The 27,976-nt window shown below is 34.7% G+C and overlaps 6 protein-coding genes and 2 long non-coding RNA genes across 8 annotated transcripts in view; all 8 read right to left on the bottom strand.

Moving 5' to 3' along the window:
- LOC110374993 (uncharacterized) overlaps positions 1-3,578 on the bottom strand; it is a 48,448-nt gene extending 44,870 nt beyond the window's left edge. The window contains exons 1-10 of the mRNA XM_064034343.1: positions 3,448-3,578; positions 2,931-3,011; positions 2,454-2,588; positions 2,142-2,252; positions 1,682-1,783; positions 1,277-1,378; positions 940-1,035; positions 670-771; positions 486-587; positions 87-188 (exon numbers count right to left, since the gene is read on the bottom strand). Coding sequence (XP_063890413.1) covers positions 87-188; positions 486-587; positions 670-771; positions 940-1,035; positions 1,277-1,378; positions 1,682-1,783; positions 2,142-2,252; positions 2,454-2,588; positions 2,931-2,979 — 901 coding nt within the window. The 5' untranslated portion in view covers positions 2,980-3,011; positions 3,448-3,578. The remainder of the gene's footprint in view (positions 1-86; positions 189-485; positions 588-669; positions 772-939; positions 1,036-1,276; positions 1,379-1,681; positions 1,784-2,141; positions 2,253-2,453; positions 2,589-2,930; positions 3,012-3,447) is intronic.
- A 1,484-nt stretch (positions 3,579-5,062) lies between these two features.
- LOC135116779 (serine/arginine repetitive matrix protein 1-like) lies at positions 5,063-6,568 on the bottom strand. Its single transcript, XM_064034344.1, has 2 exons — positions 5,323-6,568; positions 5,063-5,190 (listed from the first exon to the last, which is right to left on the bottom strand). Exons 1-2 carry the CDS (start codon positions 6,566-6,568, stop codon positions 5,063-5,065), a joined length of 1,374 nt encoding a protein of 457 aa, XP_063890414.1.
- Positions 6,569-6,625: 57 nt separating this feature from the next.
- On the bottom strand, positions 6,626-7,289 carry LOC135116706 (uncharacterized). The gene is made up of 3 exons (XR_010276390.1): positions 7,155-7,289; positions 6,931-7,077; positions 6,626-6,761 (listed from the first exon to the last, which is right to left on the bottom strand). It is a non-coding gene; the product is annotated as an uncharacterized LOC135116706 (long non-coding RNA).
- A 65-nt stretch (positions 7,290-7,354) lies between these two features.
- LOC135116780 (uncharacterized) lies at positions 7,355-8,723 on the bottom strand. Its single transcript, XM_064034345.1, has 5 exons — positions 8,570-8,723; positions 8,224-8,400; positions 7,887-8,054; positions 7,638-7,808; positions 7,355-7,563 (listed from the first exon to the last, which is right to left on the bottom strand). Exons 1-5 carry the CDS (start codon positions 8,721-8,723, stop codon positions 7,355-7,357), a joined length of 879 nt encoding a protein of 292 aa, XP_063890415.1.
- Positions 8,724-8,791: 68 nt separating this feature from the next.
- Positions 8,792-10,205, bottom strand: LOC135116699 (uncharacterized). Its single transcript, XR_010276383.1, has 4 exons — positions 10,036-10,205; positions 9,590-9,733; positions 9,033-9,236; positions 8,792-8,916 (listed from the first exon to the last, which is right to left on the bottom strand). It is a non-coding gene; the product is annotated as an uncharacterized LOC135116699 (long non-coding RNA).
- Positions 10,206-10,344: 139 nt separating this feature from the next.
- On the bottom strand, positions 10,345-14,830 carry LOC110374992 (uncharacterized). Its single transcript, XM_064034346.1, has 10 exons — positions 12,799-14,830; positions 12,468-12,650; positions 12,262-12,381; positions 12,016-12,186; positions 11,755-11,901; positions 11,338-11,529; positions 10,969-11,115; positions 10,696-10,794; positions 10,430-10,612; positions 10,345-10,367 (listed from the first exon to the last, which is right to left on the bottom strand). Exons 1-10 carry the CDS (start codon positions 14,726-14,728, stop codon positions 10,345-10,347), a joined length of 3,195 nt encoding a protein of 1,064 aa, XP_063890416.1. The 5' UTR covers positions 14,729-14,830.
- Positions 14,831-16,360: 1,530 nt separating this feature from the next.
- Positions 16,361-26,218, bottom strand: LOC110375026 (uncharacterized). The gene is made up of 4 exons (XM_021332992.3): positions 21,131-26,218; positions 19,190-19,444; positions 18,083-19,111; positions 16,361-17,632 (listed from the first exon to the last, which is right to left on the bottom strand). The coding sequence occupies exons 1-4, from the start codon at positions 26,103-26,105 to the stop codon at positions 16,407-16,409; spliced, it is 7,485 nt and encodes a 2,494-aa protein (XP_021188667.3). The 5' UTR covers positions 26,106-26,218; the 3' UTR covers positions 16,361-16,406.
- Positions 26,165-27,705, bottom strand: LOC135116781 (uncharacterized). The gene is made up of 3 exons (XM_064034347.1): positions 27,504-27,705; positions 26,216-27,362; positions 26,165-26,169 (listed from the first exon to the last, which is right to left on the bottom strand). Exons 2-3 carry the CDS (start codon positions 27,258-27,260, stop codon positions 26,165-26,167), a joined length of 1,050 nt encoding a protein of 349 aa, XP_063890417.1. The 5' UTR covers positions 27,261-27,362; positions 27,504-27,705.
- Between the last annotated feature and the right edge of the window lie 271 nt (positions 27,706-27,976).

The raw sequence follows: 27,976 nt of genomic DNA on the forward strand, positions 1-27,976 counted from the left end.
TTTTGAGTGTCCCTTAATGCTATAAAATAATTCTCATAGATTTTCGAACATATCCCATTACTCAAATTTTGACCTCTTTTCCTTACCTCTGTGAACTTTCTTCACGATCTGAGACTGACTGTCAGTGGGTCTTGTGTCCGCAACTAAATCTTCTAAAACAGCAGGAGATAAGTCCCCAGCTGCGATCGCTGAAATAACAATACGAATTGTTTTTGTCTGTTCTTTCTTAGTTTAAGGAATATTCAGTTTCTGAAAAACTGTTCAAGTTTTTATTTTGTTGTTTGATGGATCTCTCTGATTCAGAATCTTCGTATTATTTTTTATTATACGTTGTAGCATACAGCATGCAAAGGCGGGGTAGGTTGCCAGTACGTTGTATAATGCCCAAGTTCACCGAAAAGAAGATTCATAGAATACAATTGATTTAAAAAAAAACTGACGTTTATTTCGTTGCTGTTCTTGGTCCTTAATTAAATAACATTTACCTCTTCGAAGGGATTTCATGATATCTCCCTTATTTTCGTTAGGCTCAATTCTGCAGCAAACATCATCTACAACTTCTGGAGACACGTGACTTTTCATCATCGCTATAAATGACAAATTAGTTCGTAATAACTAAGGTTGGAAAATATTATTTTATCAATTCGCAGTGGTAGGAGAGCAAGTTACCTTTTCGAACTTTATCCATTATCTTCGACTGAGTGTCATTAGGACTCACTTGAACGAGTACATCATCCATAACTTGAGGGGGTACCTGACCTGTGTCTACGGCTAAAATAGATCATAAATATTAGGAAATTATTGAAAATGTTAAAATTTTCATACCTCTAAAACACACCTTAAGATCTTTGAAAAGGTCTTTCGTGTCGAGTATAAACGATATTTCATTGCGCTAATTAAAGAAATCATTAAAGAATAAGAAATATAATCTTGAGCTACCTTTGCGAATGTTGGTTATGACTTCAACGTTTGTATCTCTAACGCCAGCAAATAAATCTTCGATAACTTTTGGTGGTACGAGTCGTTTTTTTAATGCTGTAATAAATACAATTTCAAAATTTTAAGATCCTCACAATTTTTTCATGTTTACACTAATGTATGTAATTCTTCATGAACATACTTTCACAACGTAAAAACAGTACATATTTGTGATCTTATGATCAGTTCTGCTATTTTATCAGTTATAACTTTTAATTTATCTATAAAATCACACCTATGGTCATTTTCGTCAAGAAAACGTTGCCAATCTACCCTCACAATCAAAATGTTTCCTTACCTTTACGAAGCTTGCCAGTCACTTTACACTTGTCATCAGCTGGACGTATAAATTGTAGCATTTCACCCATTACTTCCAATGGTATTCTTCCCTTTTCTATTGCTAAAAGGATACAAACACATTTACTACCTAACACTGATAGGGAATCCTGTTTTCATTAACTCGCTTTTATTAGATCGATCTGTATGTAACTAAGTAATTAAATCCAAGGTAACTAATTTATGAAAATTGGCAGCTAGCATTTAGTTCCAATGAGAATACAATAATATGGTACTGTCGAACTGATCTGATATTGGATCCGAAAGATATGAACTGGAACTTCATGATAGAATATCCCATCATAGAGCTATCTTTGGACTTGTTTTTTGAAAGCGTGTTGTTTTTGTTTCTGTGAAGCTGTGTTACCTTTTCGTACATGGTTCAATATGCACGTTGCATCCTCACATGAAGCTATGTCTTTAAGCATTTCATCCATAGAGGTTGTTGTTACATGGAACTTATTTACCGCTAAAATGAATATTATCAAAGTATTAATTATGCACACTTAACGATGTTGCAGAAAAAGTTTCTTACTTACTTATAAGAACTTTGTTTACAATTGTACACTTGTTGTCATTATCCTTTACATTGGCGATAATGTCATTCATGACAGCGCGCGAAAGAAAACCTTTTTCTACAGCTAAAAAAAAAATATAACTTTAATTATTGATAATGCTATTAATGGCTTTATTTTTGTACTCAATAGTGTCTTCTGCTCAGATTTATCATCTTCCTTAAAAATTATCATATACAATTTGGTAGCTGATGTTGAAATGACACTCTTCCGTTACGAAAATGCCGCAAAAATATTTAATTTTATTGTTACCTTTTGCAATGTTATTTAAGACATGGTCTTTAATACTAGCAGGTGCATCTCCCATATCCATTCTGCCCAACATCTTTAAAAGAGATGGAGTAACTTTTCCTCTTCTAGCCGCTGAAAGAATGAATATAATATTAATTTGTACTTGTTTGTTCACGCTTTCCATAGTAAGGAACTTCAACAAGTCATTATTTCTCATTAAACTCATACGCAGGATAATGCAATGGCACTCACGAAATGCAGCTGACGTTAGGTAGCTGCAAACTTGCTGTCATCCCTCCTTTGGGTCCCTATGACCTTAAGTAGGTACCTTACCTCTACGGACTTTCCTCATTCTAGCAGCATCTAAATCAGAGGGCCGTAAGCCGTCGAGTATAGCATCGATTTCCTTGTCATCTTTGCCTGCTAGTAATTTGCCAAGCGAAGTGCATATTTTCCCCGGTTCTAAATCTGAAGAGCATTACATACAAAACCATGTTACAATTATAAAGCATATGAAACCATGTTCTAAATTTAAAAAATATCATGTTTATTATGATGCTTTCCAAACATTTCCTTAAAGGTCTCTGCACACAGCGGGCGCGGCGTGGCGGGACTGGACGGCGACGCGACACAATGCACTAGATCGTCGCGTCGCGTCGCGTCGAGCGGGACGGCTCTGTGTGGCGTCGTCCATAATATCTAGTACATTACAACTGCTCAGTGTCGCGTCGCCGTCCCGTCCCGCCGCGCCGCGCCCGCTGTGTGCAGAGACCTTAACAGAGACGGTAATGCTAGGTTCTTGAAACTTACCTAGTTGTGTTTTTTTCTTAATAGGACGTTTGCCTGTAAGAATATCCATGACAGAACGAGATAATAGGCCTTTTGCAGCCGCTGAAATATTAAAGTAAAAGTAAGTAGAAGTTAGCATTTTAAAGTATTGGTTAAATTCGTGTACAAAAGGTCATTAAGTCAGTCAGTCAAAACATTTATTCGCGTTTGTGACGCATAAAAACACAAAACAGAACAAGCAAATATACATAGAAAACATGTTAAAAGAAAGAGAACAAGGTAGGGGGAAAATATGCGTCACACAAGCAGAAATGGCCCTCGCTTAGCATATTATGGAACGACCCTATGCGAGTCGCGGTGCTGATTTTCAGCGAGATTTTATCGAAAGACACTAACATAGTAAAATGTCAAACCTTAGATCTTCTATTTGCAATAAAAGTTTTCAAATCTAAGTAAACTCTCTCTTGAAATTGAAAATCATCAAATAAAGTTATTTTAAGTACATAAGTTTATTTATTTTTAGTAGTCTTTGACATACCTTGATGGACTTTTTCTAGTTCTGACTTACTAGAAGTATTACTGGACAACGATTCGAAAAAACCCCTAAGTTCTCTTACATCTTTTTCCTTCAATAGTTTTGCAAGTGATTTGCATACTTTCCTTTTTGACGTTACTGAAATCGAACCGTATGAATGATTAATTTGTTGGCTTAATACTTAGTACTCATTGACGCTGATTTGTGGGCGCGATAGAGAAATATCAACCATGATAATAGGGTTATATTATGCAAGTTCACGATGAAAAGGCGTATTATTATTAAGGCTTATTTCGTTATGATTCTCATATTTTTTAACATTGGCACAATTTACAACTAACCTCTTCCATGTTTTTTATTCATCGCAGCTTCTGTATCACTATGCCGGAATTTAACGCTGCTACTGTATTTTTCTTCCAACAACTTTGCTATTGATGTACATATTTTCTGTTCTGCTTCATCTGAAATAAATATTTGCATATTTATGGAAGTCCTAGACTAAGAATTATTTTTGCTGAAGGATATGTAAAATTGCAGAAAGTGAACCTATTCCATGGTTTCATCATGTGAAAATTTAGGAGTACAACACATACGAATTCATGAAAGGAAAACATAAAGCCCTTATGCCTAGCCTAGCTTAAGCCTAGTGGGTAAAGGACCGACCTCTCAAGTATGAGGGCGCGGGTTCGATCCCAGGTCAGGCAAGTACCAATGCAACTTTTCTAAGTTTGTATGTACTTTCTAAGTATATCTTAGACGCCAATGACTGTGTTTCGGATGGCACGTTAAACTGTAGGTCCCGGCTGTCATTGAACATCCTTGGCAGTCGTTACGGGTAGTCAGAAGCCAGTAAGTCTGACACCAGTCTAACCAAGGGGTATTGGGTTGCCCGGGTAACTGGGTTGAGGGGGTCAGATAGGGCAGTCGCTCCTTGTAAAGCACTGGTACTCAGCTACATCCGGTTAGACTGGAAGCCGACCCCAACGTAGTTTGGGAAAAAGGCTCGGAGGATGATTTATATTGAACGAATTTTTATGTTCAACTTACATTTCTTTGCATTTTTACTTGGTTGTATTTTGTCTAATAAGCTTATTACGGAACTCGACAGTTTGGGCCCCTTTTTCTTACCTTGACCTGAAACAAAGTCAAAAGTAGACTCTAAAGTTATTTAGCAAACATTATTTCATGTTATTTTATTGAAAGAATTGTGATGTTCGACTTACTTTTCTTTGCATCTTTACTTGGTCGTATTTTGCCTAAGCTTATCGTGGAAGTCGAGAATTTAAGCTCTTTTTTCTTACCTTGACCTGAAATAAAACCAAAAGCAACTTTGAAGACTGTTTAGCAAATACATATAATAACATTTTATTGGACTTGCAACGAATAGTATATTGGGCCATCTCCCGACTACCAAATATTCGGCGAGATCCTTGCCGAATATTATATAAGAGTAAATTTGCAACGCCTGAAAAGGGCCGTCAAGCTGGACTTGACATTCTTAAACATCTGTTAAATACCTTAACAAGCGAATCAATATTGTAAATTCGAAGTATTCGGCCGATTTGTGGCTTTAAAACATGTCTCGTATAGAATAGAATATAATAAAATTATATTTTAATTAATTTTGTGTTCTACCTTTTCTACGTGGCCTAAAAGAATCGTTTCCTTCATTTGACGATATCCGATATGCTTTTCCAAAGTCTTTGTCTCTTATCTTTGCCTTAATGCGGTCATGCGCAGTTGGACCTGGTGAGAAAAAAATATTTACTGACAGAAAATGACTGAAGTGATGAGAAGTAGCAAGCCAAAGAGTTGCAAGATTTTTACCTTCATACTAAAAATATATTGTTCTGCACATAAAATTACAAGCTTATTTACCTTTTAGTATCTTCAGCCAGCTTCTTCCACTTTGTTGCCTCAATTTTTTCCTGAAATCACTCTTTGAACATAAATATTTGTTCCATAAGTTAGCTGGAGTCTGCAGGAATTTTGGTAGACTAGACTTATCTATCGTTTTCTTTGACGTCTTGTATTTTTTCTTAGGCGTTTTAAGTCCAGATGACTCAGATTGTCCAAAAAGAAGATCTCTTGATGAAAGTGTTGATTTGTCTTCAGATGGAGACGATGATTTATCTTTTGATGAAGGTACTAATTTACCTTTCTCTTTTGATACAGGCGCTAATTTACCTACTTCATTAGGTGATCGTCTTAATTTTGGTGTTACTTTAAATTTCAGCGCATATTCATTTTCTGGTGGAGGCGATGATGTATCTTTTTCTTTTGATGCTTGTCGTAATTTTGGTTTTGCTTTTAATGGGGGCGTTGATTCACCTCCTGATGTAAGTGTAAACTTATCTCTTTTTTTTGGTGGTCGTTGCGATATTGGTTTTACTTTTAATGGGGGCAGTAATTCACTTCCTGATATAAACGAAAGTTTATCTTTTGATGAAGGTGTTAATGTACCTTTCTCTTTTGACGCTCTTCGTAATTTTGGTTTTGCTGTTAATGGGGGCGTTGATTCACCTCCTGAGGTAAGTGTAAGCTTATCTCTTTTTTTTAGTGGTCGTTGCGATTTTGATTTTACTTTTAATGGGGGCGTTAATTCACTTCTTGATGTAGACGATGATTTATCTTTTGATGGAGGTGCTGATTTATCTTTTTCTTTTGATGCTCGTCGTAATTTTGGTCTTGCTTTTAATGGGGGCGTTGATTCACCTCCTGATGCAAGCGTAGATTTATCTTTCTTTTTTGGTAGTCGTTGCGATTTTGGTTTTACTTTTAATTGCACCGCATATTCATCTCCTGACGGAGGCCCGGATTTATCTTTTTCTTTTGGTGCTAGCCGAAATTTTAGTCTTGCTTTTAATGGAGACTTTTTTTCTTTAGACGTAGATGTTAGTTTATGTTTTGGTGGTCGTTGTAATTTAAGTTTTACTTTAAATGGAGACGCTAAGTTATCTTTTTCTTTAGATGATGATGTTAATTCATCTTTTTCTTTAGGTGGTGATATTGATGCATCTTTTTTTCTCGATGGAGACACTAATTTATCTTTTTGTTTTGATGGCGAAATTCCTTTATCTTTATGTTTAACTAAAAATAAAGATAATAAGTTAGTAATAATCATTTAATTTTTTAAATCAGTTGTTGTAATACGTAAGAATTACTTTTCCGATCCTCTTTTTTCTTTTCTTCGTGCATACTACTTTTGGAGCTTGACTTTGATACAGGATTGAAGATCTTGCACCCAAGTTTTTTCCATAATTTCATTGGCGCTATCTTAGCTTTGTCTTCTTTTTTCTTGGTACTTTTTATCGACCCTGTAGTAAACAATCCTCTTTACAATAAATAACAAATTGGGTATAAAACAAAGTGAATCGTATATATTTTTTTTTCTAACGAGCACAAAGTAGAAAAACCTATTGAGCCGAAAGTAGTATTTAAACGAAAGTGACTGAAAACCCAACCTGTTCTTGCGTATAAGATTACCTTCTCGGAGATTTCTGATGATTTCAGATTTCTTGTCACCACCACCAGCATGAACATCTTGTTTGGAATCATGTGTCTTTCGAGCCTTTTCAACTTTTCTTCTGATTTTGTTTGCCAATGCTGGTGTTACTTCTCCTCTCTTAATGGCTTGAATAAGTTTAGAACATGTAATTAGACCATAGCTTTACAGTCTATGCGTTACTAAAAAATAAGTTACTCTTTACCATTTTCAATTTCTTTAACAATATCGTGATCGATATCTCTTCGTCTTGTCTTCAATTCATCATCATCTACTAATTTAGCTTTATCTTTATTAATCATCAAATCCAAGACAGAAGGGGATACCTTCCCTGCTTTTACGGCTAGAATAAAACAAACGAATTGTTTTTTTTTGTCATAAGCTTTAAACATTGCATTAGTTATATCATAATTCGTACTTACCTTTATCAATTTCGTTCAGAATTTCCGATTTACCATCTTTTGTACCCAATTTGGCTAGTATTTCATTTTTAGTCATAGGTCTTTGTCTTTGTCCGATTCTTTTTATGGATAATCTTTTGAATAAAGGTACTTCTTGACATTTATTTACTATTGTTACTATTGTTGACGGTGACACTTGACCATGTTTTATAGCTAAAAGAAATCAGACTGGTATTTTTTTGCCTTGAGCTATTTGTAGCCGTTAAAGGAAAGAAGGTCTGTATTACCTCTACCGACGTCTTTAATGATTTTCAATTCACCAGTAGTCGTACCAAGTTTCCTACTTACTTCTTGTTTCAGTGATCTTTGGCTATCCAAAATTTTCAAAAATTTATTTGTTTTTCCCTTATTTATCAACATTTCTATGAGGTATGGAGATATGCGACCTAATTTGATAGCTGAAACGGCAATAAAATTGCGGAATATTTATTCTAATATAATATCAGTTAATCATAAGATTAATAGTAAGTACTTACCTTTAGATATTTGCTGGATAATTTCCTCAATACCCTCATCGCTACCCAGTTTGAGTAAAATCTCACTTTTTTTCATTGATATCACACGAATTGCACTTCTTCTTTTTCTCAAGTCAGTATTTAAAATTATGTTCAATAGAGATGGTGACAATTTCCTCTTTTTAATAGCTTAAAATGAGGATATAAGAGACTCAATATTTTGCTATGGAATTATTTTATTAATGAAGGCAATGTTTATTTGATGATTTTACGAAATAGAGGGTTATGATAATTTTAATATGTTATATCAAAATGTTCTGTTATTTATTATTAATGTGGTTTGTTAAACAATGCTTACCTTTACTTATCTGGTCCAAGATTTCAGCCTCCCCTTCGGGTGTGGCCAGCTTTGTGTATATTTGATCCATTAAAAGTACCAAATCGCTTTTAACTTTCTTCAACTTTTCCTCCATTTTCTTATATTTAGAGGTCAACATGATATCGTCTGCTAGTGGCGAATAACTAACGGGTTTACCTGAAATCGAATTGATTAGAGTAGAGAATATTTTAAGTATTTTATCACAAATATATGATGTTTTTCCTTGCTCAGCTTTTATTTCATAGATTAATTACTTGCATATAAACTTTGCATTAAAATTTTTGTATTTATGCTATGTTTTAAGTATGTGTCTTATTAAAGTTACCTTTGCAAGGTCGCCCTATCCTGGTATCTGATTTCAAACATGGTTTCCTCCTGGACTTCTCCAACTTGTCTTTTGCTTCATTTTGACTTTTGACTTTTTTCAATGAACCTGAAGATTCTTTTGTTTTTTTGAGACCTAAAAATAGTCTGCCCATAACCTGTGTCTCTCTAGTTGCAAATTATAAATCACAGTGTTTGCATTGTTTGGGATAATCTTACCTTTGTACCATTTACATTCTCTAGACCTATTGCTACTATTGCTTTGGGTAGGAAGTATATTTTTAATTTCAATCTCTGATTTAATATTCGGTACGCTCTTCAATTTCTCAGGTGGTGGTGTTTTCTTACCTGAAATCAAATCCTGTTTATTGTACCATAAGAACTTCTGCGATCATATCACTTTATTTATTGGTTAAGCAAGCAGGTAGGACATCAATGTTTATATTATTACTTAAACTAGCTACCTCTATAGAACCGACTCTTTTTTCTAAGAGAAGCGGCAGCACTGCTGGGTTTCGGTAATATATTCTTTATTTCGGTTTCAGATTTCAAAAATGGAATGCTCTTCAACCGGTTTAGCTTTGATTTTGTTGCTGTATCATTTCCACTTTTCACTCTTTTCAACATTTTGTGTGCGTATGGTGGAGAAAATAGTTTTATGCGGGGATCTGGAATAAACTAGACCTGAAGTAACCTCATAATCATGTTTTTTTGTACTCCTACGCTGATCGAAATATACAAACTTTTTTAAAGAACAATGGTATTTTGAACTTCCGATAAGAATGAGGTTCATGATTACGATTTTTATATTTTTTATACGGAGATACTCCATATGCATCAAGTATTTTAAAATTCTGTTTTGTTTTAAATGATTTCATTTGAAATGGTTCCTTATAAATTTCGAATAGATCTAATGATTTAGCAAATTACAGAAAATCAACTGTAATCACAAGAACACAACAGAACATCAAATAAGTACTTTAAAACTGCGTAAACAGAAAGCAAAATATATATCACTCACATTTAGTTTTTTTCGTCAAACAAACCGACTTCGAACTACTTGCGCTACACCTAGCGAATATTTCGTGAAGCGTTGACCCTGATTTCCCTTCATCTTTCTTTATCTTCGTCATCTTTGATGGACATCTCTTGGCCTTTTTCTTACCTTAAATGAAATAATGTAACCAGTATTTGTAAGAAATTCACACTCGGTATTCTAGAGGTAGATTGTTTTATGGAGACTTTTTTGGTGCAAATGCTTTGGCCTTTTTCTTACCTTAAATCAGTTAATTTAAAAAGTATTTGTAAAGAGTTCACATTCGATAAATTCAATATTATTTTTTGATCGGAAGCTCTAGTCCTCGGCCAGGCCTGGCCAGGCAAGCCATCAGGTTCCGGGGTGGCAATTTTGACTTTGCCCTCACCATTACCTCACCTTACTTTTTTTACCCTTTCAATATGACTTACCTTTACACGTTTTCTTCAAAGCTGGAGATTTACCACTACTTTTGCTAGGTCTAGTTGATACATCGTGCAGTTTTGATCCTGATTTCAATTGTAGCTGGCCTCTCAATCTACATAGTCGGGGTTCACTTTTATCTTTACTTTTCTTACATTTTGGTGGAGGTTGTTTGGCCTTTTTCTTACCTTAAATCGATAAATGTATGTATTTTATATACAAAAGTCGAAATGTAACTTACCGCATCTGTTTAAAGCGCCCAGTGCAAAAAGGGCACAAAGTAAAATACAAATGCATCAATTTGAACCCATTTACATTCATTCTTCAATAGGGATGAAACCTGTCATGTGAAATCTATAAAACGAAATATTTAGCCAGTTTTAATAATAATAATTATCTTACCTTTCAAGTTTTTCTTTGAAGAAATGGCAAGAGGTTTAGTTCTACTAGTGCTAGGCTTAGAAAAAATATCATGCAGCTTCCTGCCTGACTTCAAATATGGTTTGCTTCCTAACCCTCTTATTGGGGGTTTACCTTTATTTAACTTCGTCATCTTTGATGGACATTTTTTGGCCTTTTTCTTACCTTAAATTAGAAAATGTAACCCGCATTTGTGATCAATTCGCACTCGGTGTTCTAGATTGTAGAGGTAATATGAAGGTTTTTACCTTTAAGGGTTTTTAGACTTTCGGTAGCAGATGCCAGTAATCTACGTGAATTGTTGACTAGCAAATCTTTGCGTGATGGCGTTATTTCTTTTATTGCGTCTGTAATGAGTATATGTCAAAATCAAAAACCAAAGGCTAACCAAAGACGTTGGTGTCTTATAAATCTTAACTAAAACTATTTTACTTCCAATGTTAGTATGCATTATTGTAAGTACATGACCATTAAATTATCTAGATAGCCTATAAAATAGTATTATTAATACAAACTTATACCTCTGTTGGGCTTGGCCGATAAATCATTCAGCTTGGCAGGTAGCTTGACACATGGTTTTGACGTTTTTATATCTGTTGATGCTTTTGGTGATGGTTTATCTAACATCAATTTAATAAGCGATGGTGGAATATTCCTCTTCTTCATAGCTGAAATAATTTTGTATGCATGTTTATTGTATTTTTATCGTAAATCCGAGTAATGAGCTATTTTGCTTTCACGATTTAAGTGTAATAACTAAACAATCAGAGTAGTCGTTTTATTACAATAAAAGCATATAATTACAATTTGGCCTTTCTTAGCTTATTCTTCGTTTTAAATACGACTACCTACTCATGTTCTCACATGGACATGGACTCATGTTCGCATACCTCTAGTAAGTTCTCTCAATATTTCAGTCTGACCAGCTCTACTACCCATCTTCTCCAATATTTCATTCTTATGCATTGACTTCTTTAGAGGCCCTCTTGATCGTGGTTTATATTTAAATGATATTAAAGAATCATAGTTTTTACTGATTGCCAGTTCTATTAACGAAGGTGATACGGTGCCTTTGTGGATAGCTAAAATATAAGAAAAAATATTTATTATTAATATTTACGAAGCGTTTTTTTTGTAATTACTAAACTGATTAGAATTTCTTTCGCTGTTAGGAAGCAGCAATGTCCGCTTGACTTAGGTGATATTTTATCCGGTTACGGAAAGGAAGGAAAACGCTGGTAACGGCAAGTAAGTGGTACACCGTCAGCGTAGGTAAACAAAGTTCACAAAGTTTATACTACCCTTACCATTACAGATTTCTTTCATAATTTCAGCGTTACCATCAGCTTTGCCTAGCTTGGCAATGATATCATACTTGTTCCACGGCTTTTTTGATTCCTCTTTGTTTTCCAATAGTTCCATTTCTGATGGTGTGACTTCACCTTTGTTTATGGCTGGAATTTGGTTATAGGGTTATGAAATGTTAATAACATTTCAGTAAACAATACTTAACTATAATAAGTTATTGTAATTATTAATGCACCGAAAATATTTCCAATTTAACTCACCTTTACGTATTTGTTTCATGATTTTGTCCAAACCCGCTGGGGTTTTAATTTTGGTGGCTATGTCCTTTTTGTCCATTGGTTTAAAAAACCGTTTCGTGGGAAACGGTTTGCCTTTCTTTTTGTTTATAACTTTTTCAATGATTGATGGTGTCACTTTGCCTAAGGCTATGGCTAAAATCAAGATTGTAGACATTACATTACCGTTTTTGACGAAATATCAATTCGTTTGTATTAAAATAATTGTACCTTTACGGATTGTGCTGAGAGTTCCCGAAGCAATAGATTTTAAAATACAGCCACATTTTACCGGCGTACCAGGTTTGCTTTTTATAGGGATATGTTCCACGTTCTCTGGCTTAGATGATCCTGAAATTTTAATATTTACTTTTAGCACAACTATGAAAATTAGCAAAATATGAATATGAAAAATTTGCAAATATATAGGGACTTACCTGGGGAAGAATCCCTGCTTTTCGGTGTTAGTTGAGTTGGTTCATCCGGAATAATCTTGGCCTTGTCTTGTTTTTTTGATGTCATTATGTTCCTAATAATGTCGTCTGAATTTAAAATACTGCCAGTGTCTTTATTTATTATAAGTTCCATCATTGATGGGGTTACTTTTCCTTCTACAATAGCTAAAATAAAAAGTATGTTTTTTAACTATCCATATTTCTATCGACGACCACAACATTTTTTCTGTGCAGCAGTATATTTGTTAACTATTTTTTTATTTGGGTCCTAGAATGTCTAATAGAAATGTCAGGTATGAAAATTTACAATTACCTTTGAGTGTCTTTTGCATCTTCACTAAGTCATCATTTTTTTGCTTTTCTTTATCTGCAGGAACAACATGATCATTTTGTTTTCGTGGCAAGCTACTTGGTCGTTTTTTCTCTAGCTTACAGATTGGAGATTTATTCAAATAATCCCAAGATTTCCATCCAAATTCCTTAACGACTTTACTTACTTTATTTCCTAAAGTAATCATACTGGAGCTAGGCGTTTTGATTCCGGAACTGGCCTGTTTAATACAAAGCGTAGGAGAGGAGGTTTTCACAGGTTCTTTTATTTCTTTTTTACACTCTTCTGCACATTTCCAATCCTTTAGAAGGTCACAAGTTTGTCTGCTCTTATCTTTGTTTATTAAATCGGCCGTCAATTGTTGTAGTTTCGGAGGTGAATTTGACCTTCTTGAAAGACGTTTAAATGCTGGATATGATGGGTCTCTTAAAGGTGCTGTAATTTTAATTCCTCTTGGAGAGCGGGAACGAAACAGAGGTATTTCTTGTTCTGCAATATTTTTTTTCCTGGTTTTGTTTCTACGACCGTAATTGAATACGTAACCATGTGATCTTTTATCGTATTGAATCGTGAATTCATTTTGTAAGGATTTTAATTTTTGGGAAAATTTCATTCCATGATACGGTTTTATTTCCCTTTTTGAATATAGCGTAATTGTTTCAAGTTCAGTTTCATCATCTTCTTCTTTAATCAATTGGGATGATTTAGGTTGTTTGATTTGAAGTTTTAACCCAGTCTTTTTACTTTTGATAATTCTAGGGAATGGTTGCTCAGACAATGCTGTAGGTTGGCTCTCGGGTGTATCTTTATTGTTTTCAGCTTGCCTTAGTTCGGGCTGCGCTCTAATTTTGCTATTAGAGCTTTTAGGTAAAATCTCGGATGTATCTTTACCGTCTTCAGTTCGCCTCAGTTCGGGTTGCGCACTTTTTGTGCTATTAAAGCTTTTACGTGATAGATCTTGATTTGATTGACTAAGACCAGTGTCAGTATCTTTTGCTTTGTTTGCTAGGTCATCAAGAAACAAATTCATTTCATTCAACATATTTTGTATACCCTCCTGCTCTTGTAGCATAATTTTCAACTTAAGGATTAAACTCCGTTTTTCCTGAACACTTGTTCTTTCACTATCTGTTTGTATTTCAGAATTTACGAAGGAGGAAGATTTGGGCGTTGATGTATCTTTTGGAATTTTGTTTTCGCCCCCGCTTTCTTCTTGTTTTGTTAAAAGTTCCAAAGCATTTATTAATAAATTATTAGTATTAGTTCTTTGATCTTCTTCAAATGTGACGCGAGATGTTTTGGAGGAATGTCTATTTTTCCCTTCGCTAGCATTTAGTAAGATCCCTAGCTTTTTTTCTACTCCTCCATTCTGTTTTTCCTCAGTGCTCACTGATTTGGTGTTGAGTAAACTCCCTCGCCGTTCCCACGGAAACTTGGATTCCTTATATTTGAGGATTACTGTACTCATTGATTTTGATTTCGTAGTAGTTTTCAAAGTTGATATCGAAGCGTGCCTAAGTTTTGGTTTGACAATAAGTCCATGACTTCTCTTCTTTACCTTTTCTCGAGATTTCAATTTCTTTGGATAATCTGGAGGAATGTTTTTGCTTGACATTTTGCATTTCGAGTTTTCCCGTTTTTTGTCACTGAATCCATAAAATTTTGTAGATTTATATCTCAGACGACGTTTTTTTGAACGCTTATTATGTTTCGGTAGTTTGTCCTTCCCAAGAACACACGAATCAGATTGACATTCGCTAGAGTAAATTTTGTTATTGTATCTTGTTCTAGTCATAACATTCATAACCACTGACTTACTAGGACCAAACATCAGGCGTTTGGCTTTACTCCTCTTTGCATATTTGTGATGTGGTTTTGTGTCACAATTATAATATACAGTTGAATCGCTCATTGTGTATATTTTATTTTAACCGTTTGTGGATCACCGATGCAAAACGGAACTATGTATAATAAGATTTATAAAATAATTATCTGTTGGCATTCCGCTTTCACAAGTAATTTATATTCTACAAGAAATAAAATATTAAGAATAACTTAGAAATATAGAAACGTTAAGTATATGAGTATGTAAAAGCTGATGGCTGGATTAACTATATCGTCTAGATGAACTCTATGCTATGGTTTATCAGAGAGAATTTGCGAATTAGAATTAATGGGTCATTCTATATTTTTATATTGACAGATTTAATGTCTACGGACCGCTATATGGCCAAAGGGCTGCAATGATACTATGCATCTAAATAAATGTTAACATCTATGTATTGATGATTATCTACACTTATAGTATTGAAGTGAGGTACCTGTATAAACATCATTCTTCAACAAAACGAGCATTTTGCAAAATTGATGACCAAAATTACCTCCATTAGTTTGTGTGCACACAAACCTGAAGGTTGATTTTCACCCGTAAACCTTGCACAACTCACCATGAATTTAGAACTTATGAATAAATAAGTACTTTATTTTATTTGAATTGTTTCATTGAAATTGTAAGCAAGCTTAGATCTATAATTAAGTGGGGTATGCATTAGTAACATAAAACAATTATAATATACTGAAATCTAAAGTTGAAAATGCTTACCAATTTACAAAAAATATATATTTGTCCGCTAAATACTGACGCATGGTTATCCTAACAACGCTCTTATTGTCTTACGCAGAAGACAAGTAGCAAAGAATTTCCCCATAAAATCTAACATCAAATATTTAATAATTACGATGAAAACACCTCTGTTAGACTTAAATACTAATCAATGTCAAACATATTTGACATCTTTTGACGGGTGAAATCCCATAGACTTCACATATTTTTTTTTATTTGTAATGCTATCAGGTATAATGGACAATCGTTTTCAAGCCAAGGAGGTCGGCGCTGCTTCCCATTGGTAATGAAACGGTAGTGGGATGCTAAATAGCTTTAATGTGACAATCCACGGATTACAATATTTCATCATACAAATACACAATGTTTCTACATTGTGTGTTTGTATGATTGACATATGGATACGTATGGATACCTACATCACATTTATCCTTACATTCAAATCTTTCCTTTATAATAATCGGAAAGTGCAGGATAGGTAATCCTCGACATTATAATATAGAGTTACTGGTAGAACCGTTCTCATGGTGGGCGTGAGTTTATCGTTTTAGACAGTTACAATGCAATCTGTACAATCACGCTTCAATAGTTCACATTCTCAATTAGGTATGTGAGGGTGAGGATATAATATTCAGAATAACAAAATGACACTGTCCGAATATGTGGCGCATTTCCATAATGCCGACAGATTCCCGCCAAAAAATGACAGACATCACTTTTCTATGCGCCAGTAAGTTCACAGCGTTGCGTCAAGAGCGAGTGGTACATTTCAACGGACATTAAGACTTTCTTAGATATTTTTTCAGGAGTGGTTTCTTGCCCCATCCAGTTGCCGTGTTGCGCCACAATAAGACGAACAAATGATTTGTTCTACAAGCTTTGAAAACAACTATAGGTATAAATAAAACCATTTTATTCCTTTGATTTATTTAATAGGTGCGTCGAAAATAAAAGCTATCATCATACATCACGCTGAACAGAACAAGAAACACATCAAGTATCTGAGAACTTCCATAGTGAGTATACAAGGACTCCACACTACAACAGCTAAAGCGAATATTACGATATCAATAAACTGCTGCCAGATTTTAAGCAACCCTAAACAATGTGGATAGAACCAGGGGCACATGTAATAAATTTTCAAACAAGGTTTCTTTTTCAGAGTTGCCATGAAAAGACTGCATTGGAAATCGACTGGTTCCCTATATCGTTTCTTTTTAAATTTATTTACTCTTTGCTTCGGGTCCTTATCAGCCATGTGAACTAAATAGTTTGTAACGGGAACAGATTCTAGTTTACTTATAGCGCCCTTAGTTACTGGCATCTTTATCAATCTACGTTTTATTCGAGCGAACGTGGAGAATAAGCCCATTCCTTTTAGACTTTTCCTAAATTTTTTGGCTGCACGACTTGGATCCCGAACTGCATCTTTTATATGATACACGCCATCTCTTGGATGTTTCGCTACTCTAACTGCCGATTTCATAACGTCACAAAACACTTTTGCGCCTAAACTGCCTAAATCGACCAATGATTCTGCCACCATAAGTACACTTGACGGATTTTCATAATTCTTGACTAATTTCATTTCACGCTTGTCTTCTTTCTTCCTTTTCTTGAGTAGCTTTTTATCTTCTTTGGCATGCAACTTTTTACGCTCCCCTCTTCCTTTTTGGTATTTCTTCTCTTTAATTGTAGCTTGTTCTACCCTTTCCTTGTCTTCTTGAGCTCGCCGCGCAGCCTGTAATAACACTTCTGGCATTTTTTGTGCCTCCTGTTTACATATGTCACTCCCGCAAACACAAGGTTTTATTTTTAAGCTCTTAATTGATCTTTCTTCTCTTTTTAATTTTTGCCAATTCCTTTTACAAATGACGCTTCCACAAATGCAAGGTTTTAACTTACGAGCCTTCGGTTTCGGTTTAGGTGTACCTTTCTTGATGTTCTTTTTCCTGTTTTTGGCACATACACAGCATTTACATTTGCTGCCATGAGTCATTGCAGAGATTTTGCGTTCACTTTGAGGATAAATATCTAATCCTAATAGCGCTGCGATTTTGGCCTGCTCCTTAGCCTTTCCCCGCTTCTGTTTATTAATTTGATTAATAATATCATCCCTGTTAATTATTCTTGCGCTCTGTTTGTCTATTATCATTTTCATAAGCGGTGACGAGATTTCTCCTTTTTCGATAGCTAAAATAAATTCAAATTATTTTTATACAAAATTATGGTAATATGCTAACAGTTCAGCTGTATCAAAAAAAAAAATTCAGTTAGCAAGAGTGTTAACAATAGGCGTGACGACATGGATAAATAACAGTGATTGTATGTAACTAATCCGCATTTTAGATTGGCAAAAAAATGTTGTTAACAAAATATTAAAATATTAAACAAAGATTGAGAAAACAAACAAAGATAAGAAAATACATCTTTTGAAGCAAAACTCTGTATCTTTCGTTGGTTTATTATTTGTTTTGTCAGAACTAAACGTTTAAGAAAATGTTCAGAAGTGCATCTGAACCTAAAGATTTTTCAATTTTCTGCTATATGAAAATTTCTCTCGGTCATTGAGCTTCTTGAAAATCACTTAAGATAATCGACCAACTAAAAAAAATATCCTAAAATATAAGTAAATGAATATACCTTTACGTGCTTTCTTCATAGCTTTAGACTCCTTACCACTTGAGCCTAAATTTTTAAGTACTTCATCTCTGTTCAGTATATTCATATTGTGTTTGTTGACTAACAATTCAAATAGTGGATCTGAATCAATGTTTTTAATTGCTTTGTTGTTACATGTGAAAAAACTGCATATTTTGTTCTTTACGCATTTTTTGACGTTTTGAGGTAATTTCGTGATAGTTTCGAGGCTTAAAACTCTTTTGCAACATGGGCATTCTGACTTCGGGCATTGTTCTTCATCTTGCAGAGTGCCTTTATATTTCTTTGCTTTCTTATTGTGTTTTCCAGACGCTTTAGGAAAGCACACAGGGCATAATGTTTGATCTTGATCACCTCCTCCCTCCCCTCTCACCTTTCCTCTCCTCTCTCCCTCTCCTTCAAAGCACAAGCAGTTCTTACGTGAGCAGCGACAAGTGTTGCGGGATTGTTTGCTTGATTGTTGGGTCGTCAGATTTTTGCACACTGGACAAAACTGGACAACTTTTGGGGAATTTCGATCACCAATTCCACCTCTGTAGTTCATCATTGCTTCTTGTTTAAGTTTCGTTTTACTTTCAAGTTTTTTGAACTTTTTCTTTGAATAAGGCATTATAGTTTCCATTTCCCTGTCTAGCGTAGATGTTTGCTGAGTTTTCACTTTCTTTTCAAATTTTATACCTGTTTTCATTGGTATAGTTGCAATTTGTTGTGTACTTGGTTTTAGCGCTAAATGTTTATTTCCTTTCAAATGTTTTAAAGTACACAAGCATTTGTCTACAAAGTTATTTAAATTCGCTTTCTTGCATTTCGTGTTCGTGCACTTTTCTTGTTGCAGAACTTGGCATGTCGGATTACATGTTCTCTGCGTTAAAACACAGAAGCATTTCAAAACTGATTTATTTTGCCTATTAGTTAATATCGATTTGTCTTCGTAATTTTGCGTTGATGATGAAGTAGTGTATTTGCCTGTCTTGGACGTTTTACTCATGTACGGCTGAATAATCCCCAATTCTGTAACATTTTCAACACAATTATGTCGGTAACAATCTGTGAAAATTTTTGGATGATGATGATTTGAATTTATTATACCTGTATCAGTGAAGACAGATGGTGCGGATGGTGCATTTCTATCATTGTTTACTTTTGTATTTTTTGATCTTAACCGACGTTTATTGATATGCTTTTCACATTGAACCGGGGAGCATTTGCTTGGTATACACGTGTTAATTTCGCATTGGTAAGGATGCAACAAGCTTCCATAATATCCTTGACCCGTTGGTGAGTTTTCGCCTTTCAAGGTTTTTGTTTTTGGGTTTTTGAACTTAAAGATGTCTGCTTTTGGACCTATAAAATGAATAGTTAGTTTAATTTAAGTTAGTTAGTTAGTTAAATAAATAAATAAAATTAATATAAAAAATGTGTAAGTGAAGTAATCTATATATGTATATTTAAATTGATAAATATATCCCTTGCCCCTATATCCCCATTGCCTCGTGTGAATGGCTGGATCGATTTAACTGCAAATTAGAGGGGAGATAGGTTAGACCCGGGAAAAGGACATCCCACCCAAAACAAAAATGTGAAAGACTGCCAAGTTCGATAATATGGGAATGCTTCGCCTATAAAAGAAATGAGATCTGAATAAGTACCAAGTTCCATACACATACCTCAGTTAAAAATAGTTACTTTTTAATGATGCTACTTGGCAAGTTTTCACACACCTTGATATAAACCTACTAAACGCAATGAATCAAGTATTTAATTTTCTATTAAAACTTGCCAAGTAACATCATTAAAAAGTAATTATTTTTAACTGAGGTATGTGTATGGAACTTGGTACTTATTCAGATCTCATTTCTTTTATAGGCGAAGCATTCCCATATTATCGAACTTGGCAGTCTTTCACATTTTTGTTTTGGGTGGGATTTCATTTATTTTTGTTAGGTTGTTTATTTTATTTTTTTCTTAAGTTATATTAGTTAAGGAAATGTCTCATTTATACTATCTTTCAGATTTTTGAATATGCACTATGCTTCTTACAAAGAAATGAACTAGATTAACTAAATGGACTAGATTTACCAACTGACACGACATGTTATCATTATATTATGTTCGTGGATCAAAGTTACACATTCGTTATTTACGAAAGTGACTCACACTTGACCGTTTTCAGATTTTTACTTTACTTTGACTAAATACAAACCTTTGTAACGAATTTCAGATCGGTACGATCATTCGAAGATATATTATATAAATTAGTTCGTTTTAGTTCCTTTGGGGTATAAATTTACACCGGGTATAAATTTACACCTTCATTATTTTGAAACCGACTCACACTTGGCCATTTTCAGATTTTTCCCTTTACCTTGACATAAAGACCTACCTCCATGCCAAATTTCAAGTCGATACGACCATTGGAAGTGGTCTAGGTTTTTGATGAGTGAGTCAGTCAGTGAGTGTATAGTAAAAATAGCGATTTTCTGACGTCAATATCTCAAGACCTACAATAGGTATATTAATGAAATTTTGTATTTTAGATAAGTGAGTTGGTCTCAACAGATACTAGAAATTTGATGTGCGTAAATAAAATAGGTTCTGAGTTATGGGGGGTCGAATTTGGCCCGAAATGGTTCGTGTAATATAACCCACGGCCGGTGTGTCGCTTTTTTTGCTCGAACTTGGCGGACACACTGCCGTGTGTCTAGATAGGATAGTGTTTGTCACAATTCGGCTACGGGATGCAGTTATCTCGAGAAATAAATCACACTAACAACATTTTAACTGATTGAGATGATGTTTAGGATGCAGAGGAGCATTAAAGTAAAATTAATCTTCAAAGTGTTGAGTAGGTTACAGATATTAAGAAAATATGATACTCAGCACAATAATCAGCCCGTTACAATGGATGATTTTGGATATTTTTTATCAATGTACGAGAATTACGTCCCCCGGAGCATAATCAAACAGCTAGCTACATACTATAGTATTTCCTATGTATGAGTTTTAAATACTTAACAATACAACAATTACCGTATTGCACTTGGTCTCCTTTACCCTGAGATCGATCTTTGTAGAATTCCATACCAAAATGTATGTTTGAGCCAAACGTCACATTACGTGACTGTCTTAATGAATTGTCTCCATAATGGAGTTGCTTTTGAACGCAGCAGTTAGACGGAGATGACCAATCTTTACCCTTAGACTGAAAAGACCTGGATTTAATATTTTTTCTTGACCTCAGACTTGCCGTAGATTTAAATTTTGGATATAATGGACCAATACTATGACGACATGGTTTATTAAACGATATCCCTCCACATTCGAACCCTTTACATATCTTTTTATATTTTTGTTGACCTGTCTGGGACTTCTCAGACATGGCATTTTTTTTGTTCTTTTTAGGTTTCTTCGGTTCTGTCTTTTTATTCTCTGGAGCATTTTTGGTTTTGTCCTTGCCACCCTTTTTTCTTTTTTCAGGTATTCTTTGACTTTCATTTTTCAATTTGGACGTACAAAAACACCTTGATAAAAAATGGGATATTCCTGTACCTTTACTTATACCTTGATAACTGATTTGTGCCTCGGAGTGTTTAAGTTGCCTTTGAGTACATTGAGAAGCTATGGCTCTACAATGTTTCGGTCTTGGGGGTGACGTGGCACCGACATTTCTTTGTTTCTTTTGTTTATACAATGACATTGCAATTCGGACATCTGATCTCATACGAATACCGTGGCGAGAATATTGCTTATTTTTTTCCATAATTGGATGTAAAGATGTCCCAAACATTTGTTTGTTACTTAATTGTGGGTTAGTATCTTTGTAAACTCCTATATTAACACTAACATTTGATCCTATAATTGTAGGACTTCCTTGATATTTACCGAAGTGAGACTTCCTTCTACGTGGTGTGACTATTTTGTTTTTCAATTCTTTATATTTTCCATTAAATTCAACTGACTTGGATTCCTGACGATTAGTTCCAGATAGCTTAGATGTTTTTAGACGACTATTAATTCTCTTTAAACATTCAACGGGATCACATTGGTATGGTATACAAAACCCAGGTTCGCATTCATTGTCCTCCAGAACATATCCTCTCTTCGGTATGTTATTAGGTACGTTTAAATTTAACGCATAAAATGACTGATAAAACGGACTCAGCTTTCGCGTATTAATGAAATATCCAACTTGATATTCATTAAAATTTAAATTAACACCAGATTTCAAACGTTTTTCAAATGCAGTACTGTTTTTAAACATATTCTTTTTACCAGTTTGATGCCCAAAAATATAATCTTTTAAAGGATCATTTGGTAATTTCAATTCTAAAGGTATTCCTCCGTACCTTTCATCAAGAGCAGGGCAGTTTATTTTTGTAACATTCTTTACATTACTATTTTCATTTGATGGCAATATATGAACAAATTGACTCGTTAAGGGCAGATTTTTCTGAATATCAAATTTCAGAAATTGTGTCTTCGCAGCAGCATTTTTCTTTTGAAGACCAAGAGTACAAAAACACCTCTTAAGTAAGTAACCTATGTTTGATGCTTTGCCTTCTTTCCTCACTTTTTCTGATTGTGTAAAGCTATTCCTTAAAGCTATTTGTTTATCATTAGTGCTCTTCATTTTGTTTGCTGTGGACGTTTTACTTACAGACTTATGCTTATCCGCTCGAATGCTATTTTCTCTGTTGTGTATAGATCGCACAAAACAAGCATCACGCGACGGCAAGAGGAAATAGCTAGGTCCCGTGTCTTTTTGTGGGTCTCTCATTTTCTTTTCTTTTGTAGATGGTCGTTGAAATAGTCTGGATTGATTACTTTTAGACTTCGAACTACCATTGAACGAGCTAGTAGTTCTCATAAAGGATTTTCTTTGTCTTTCACTGTTGACGTAGCGATCACAAGATCGTTTTATCTCGGGCCGTTTAAGTTCTTCTTCGTAGCAATTGTAAGAATCAAATATTTTGGGAACGCAGAAATGACGTGCCAACTCATCACTTTTCAAATAATGTAGGGGCTCATATATGTGTGGATTAGGTAATTGGCAATTTTTTCTTGTATCTTTGAATTCAATTAGAGGATTTAACAAAGGATGCGAGGTCTTTGTGTGACCATAGCTTAAGTTATTTTTATTCTGCTGTTTTGCACTGCTATTACCAGGAAATTTGATTGCACAAAAGCATTTTTTTATAGCAGTTGCTAAGCTATTTCCCTTTTTCTTCGGTTTTTGTTCTATATCTGTTGCTACATGTTGGATTTGCGCAAACTCTTCAGATCCTATAGTCTCCAGTCTGATTTTTTTATTATCATAGGTCTGATTTTTGTCTTTAGTAGCTTTTTTCCTATTTTTGCTGTTTTGAGGTGATTTTTCCTTTAACGAGTCAATACTAAAGCTATAAGTGGATCCAACTCGCAAAGCTTTTTGTTTTGATTGGCTTGATACAATATTCATTTTATTACGAGCCTTCGACGGCGTATACTGAGTTTTTGAGGAATTCATTGCTTGTGTCACATTCCCTAACGTTGGTTGAGTTGCTAGATTAGCCGTATTTGAACATTTATTCTGAAAGTTAATTTCACGTTCATCAGGAAAAACCTTGTATTCGAAAGGCAGAATCTTTGATCTCTCGTAATTATAACGAATATCTGCTCTGTTTGTTGTAAAAGTTTTATGCACGTAAACGTATTCATTGTGCAATCGTGCAGTTTCTTCTTTCTTCTTGCTTTTTTTGAGTAATCCGAGAGTGCAAAAACACTTCCGTAAAAAGTGTTCAGTGTAGGTTTGTTTAGTTTTTACATTCTTATTTTTTCCCGATCTCTCGTGATGAATGTGTATTCCTTTGTTTTGTAGAGGTATTTTTTCTTTTTTCATCCCTTTGACGGTCTCTTGCTCATGTAAATTAGGTTGAATATCTTTTTTTTTTGATAACTCAATATCAAAAGTAAAACTTGACCCGATACGCACCCCTTGCTTGGCTATTTTCCCAGATGAGACTTTAGATTCCTCTTTTGATGAATAGGAATATCTCGACTTAATTTTTTTGGGTTTGTTCATTTTGTACGGAATTCCTTTTGAAAACGATTTAGTTGAAGGTTGGGATGCAAATGTTGAAATAGATTTTTTTTTAGCAACCATGGTGTTAGTGTCTTTAGAAAAACGAAGAGCTTCTTTTCGGTTACGTTCTTTTATTCTTTCTGCACAGTCATAAGGATTGCATTCACCGGGTGTACAGAAGTAAGGTTCACACTCGTACGGCAGGAGCGACCGATGCGATGTAGCAGGTGTCAAACGGTATTTAATGCCTGATGATATAGTTTGAGTTTGTTTTTTACTAGCCGTGTTATCTGAGCCTTTAATGCGAAACGATGCCATAGGCTTTCTAGAAACTAAGTTCGTAAATTTTGGTGTTTTCGTTTGTGAAAGTCTTAAAGTACAAAAACACCGCTTTAATTTATGACCAACTTGTATTTTTTTCAAAGATTGCGATGACCTTGATTGAGATGATGTGTTATGTCGGGAATGAGAGTCACTCGTTCCATGGCCTCGTTCTCTGTATTTTCTACGATAATCTGTGTGCTTATTTTTCTTTCGGGATTTAGGTAAAAGAACTTGTGTTCCATCAGCTTTCCAACTGGGAGATTTGTCTTTATAAAATTCAATATCAAAACTGAAATTTGATGAAATTCTTACAGCTTGTCTTTGCGGATGGGAGTTTTCTGCGCGTACATTCCTTTCAACTGATTGAGGAGGCGGATGTTTTGAAACGCCTTTAACTTTTCCTGTAAAAGTCTCAGTACTCTTCGATACTATATATTTTGATTTAGGGCTCGTTTTCTGAGAAAACGCGGTACTGCCTACTGATTTAAGTTTTAAATGATCCGTGCTTGACGTTACTGATCTTCTTTGAGGTTTGGATTGGGACAGTAATATTCGGGCACAGTTTTCAGGGTCACATTCATAAGGTATACACATTGATGGTTCACATTCTCTTGGAAATGGCAAAACTGATCCGCGATGAGGTTTAAATGCCTGGCTAATCGATTCATGCAAATAAGATATTTTACTGTCTTGGCTGCTTTTAGATGAACCGCTTTTTTTGTGCTGCGATAGGATCGGTAATAGTGGCTTTCGTGTTTTAGAAAGCTCTATTGCAAATTTTTGTGATGAACTTGATTTAGCTGGTTTTTTTCCAGATTCAGGTTCTTTGCCTTCATTATTTGCAAGTTTCTTTTGTCTTGGTTTGTGACGAATCAATATAACATTTTTTCCCTGTTTGAGACGTTTTGGGGATTTAATAGTATCTTTCATCTGAAGTTTAGGTTTTGATAAAGTTATTGAAAACAAAGATTTTGATGATGAATTTCGTGGATATTTGACTGGTTTCTTTTCACGAGTATACAAATTTTTGTCTTTACGCTGCCTGTGACGACCTGTTTTATTTAAACCTTTTTCTTTTAATTCCCCATCTGTCGATAAGACCTTCAATTTAGAAATAGTTGTCATTGTTGAAAACGATTTAGTAGACGGTTGGCATTCACAAAGAGCGTGCCCCAATGTAGATTTAGACGTTATTTGCTCTTTATCTTTATCATGACTTTTTTTCATTACCTTTTCTTCCAATAATAATTTTGGTTTTGCAACTCTAGCCTTTGAAACTTTAGGAACAGACGTCAATGGCCGTGGTTTTGGTGAAGGTTGTTTTAGTTTTATTTCCGATTTTGAAACGGAGTACAGGGTTCGTCTTCTAAGGATTGTTGTCATTGAGGACGAAGATTTAGTAGCTAACTTGTTCAATTTGGATGCGGGTAAACCTTGCTTCTTATCACGATGTACATAAGAATCTGTTCGTTTAGGGGGATATATTTTATGAGTTCTTTCTTGAATCGTGGTTTGCTTCAATATACCACGTGGTTTAGGAAATTGAATTCTCTTTGCTTGCAATTCTGCTGTTACGGATGTAATTTTAGTCAAAGATTTTGGTTTAAAAATGTTTGTCATTGAAGACTCAGATTTGTTTGAATATCTATGTTTAGTTTGTACTCGAGATCCTATTACTCTCACTCTTTTAGAGCGTGTACTGATTGAAACACGAGATTGGCGTTCTCTACCAGAACCAGAATGTCGACTATAGGCACTTCTTCTTGCTCCAATGCCTTTTGTTTTCTTTTTGAGACATTGTTCAGGTATACACTCGTCTACCACACAGATTCCTGATTCACACTCCCAGTCTTTAGCTGCAAGTTTTCTGAACATCTTTTCTTTAAATAATGTCAAAGAATCTTTTCTTATTTTAAAACGTGATCGTTTTATATCTGTACCAGGTTCTTTTTTCATACTGGCCCCAATATTTCTGAATTTTCGTATTGACTTCATAGGAAGCTTTGCAATTTTACAGGGACAGGAACACAATTTCTTTTTCAATGATTTTCGTTCAACGTTTACTGTTTTCTGAGTTTCGGCTTCTTTAGCAGCCAACTCTTTGGCGCGAATTTTTCTCATAAAATGTTTAGATGGTCGTGTTAATAAGCTATTTAGTGACAATGTGCACGTGCAAGGCTCTGATCTAATACTTTTCATTTTAAAATGCACTGCTCTGATTTTAGAACTTATTTTTGCACTTAGCCTCTGCCGATGTCTTCTTCCTTTCTTTTCAGCCTCAACAGTATATCTAGCGATAGCTTCATATGGAACATTGTGTCTGTAGACTCGAGGGTGCTTTTCCATTTGTTTTTTTATCTTTCTCAATGACTTGCATGAACAGCAGCTACAGCAACTATTTAATTTACTTGTATTCGATGTTCCAATATGGCCTCTATCAACAAGATCCACCATTTTTAGAACTGCACTACTCTTTTCAGTGCTATCATCTTCTCGTCTTTTTAATTTCTGTACGGATCTTCTCCGATCACTACTTCCAGTTGAAATTAACTGATTTCGAACATCGTCATAAACAGCCCGAGTTCTAATTAATTTTTCTAACAATTTCCTCTCTCGTAAAGGTAAATATTTACCATAATAAAGTTTATCAATTTTGGATCCATCTGCTAATAGTTGTTGTACAGAGGGCTGCTTGGATCTGCTTCGGTACACACAACTAGTACAAGAACAACTTGTAGAGTGTAAACTGAGTCGCTTCATTGTGTCACTGTACATTTACAGATAAAATTACACATTCAACAATAAAACAGGGTTAATACTACACCGATTTCCATTAATACACCAAATAATTTACTGAAATTTTGAAATGTTCATTATCTGCAACATAAAATGAGTTATTTGATTATACTATAATTACAAGCGGACGGTGGCCAAGTAACAGCCGCACTGGCTGACCGATCAGAGATGAAGCCTCGGTCTGCACAGTCTTTGCTATTACTTTTACATAACAACGCATACCTTATTGACAGTCATACACTCAAGTATTGGAGAGTAAAAAACAAGGTGTATTTATCTTTTGACATGCATTTTAAAATTTGTAATACCACCTATGACTCCTTCCAAAGTAAAGGAACCACTGTTAACCTTGATATATCACATAACAACACGATTTAGAATAAATAACAGTAAAAATCGTCTTCACGTATGTCATCTCATTCTGAAAAATGTGCCGAATGGATGAGAGAATTTCTTGTCACATGTGTCATATACGGATTTATTTTCGCTTTGGCCAGTTACAATGTCAATAGTTATTTGGAAGTAGGTTCTATAGGGAATTTTCTATCCTGTTCCCTGGAATCGCATTTCGACCATGTCGTATCAGATAGCTGTAGGTATCTTGTAAAAAACGCGTCCATTCTCGATTTCTGCATCGTATTTGTGTAGCGATTTAACTGCACAAATATGCAAGTTACGACTTTTCTTCTGAGCCC

The sequence above is a fragment of the Helicoverpa armigera genome, chromosome 4 (genome assembly GCF_030705265.1).
Source record: "Helicoverpa armigera isolate CAAS_96S chromosome 4, ASM3070526v1, whole genome shotgun sequence".
NCBI lineage: Eukaryota > Metazoa > Arthropoda > Insecta > Lepidoptera > Noctuidae > Helicoverpa > Helicoverpa armigera.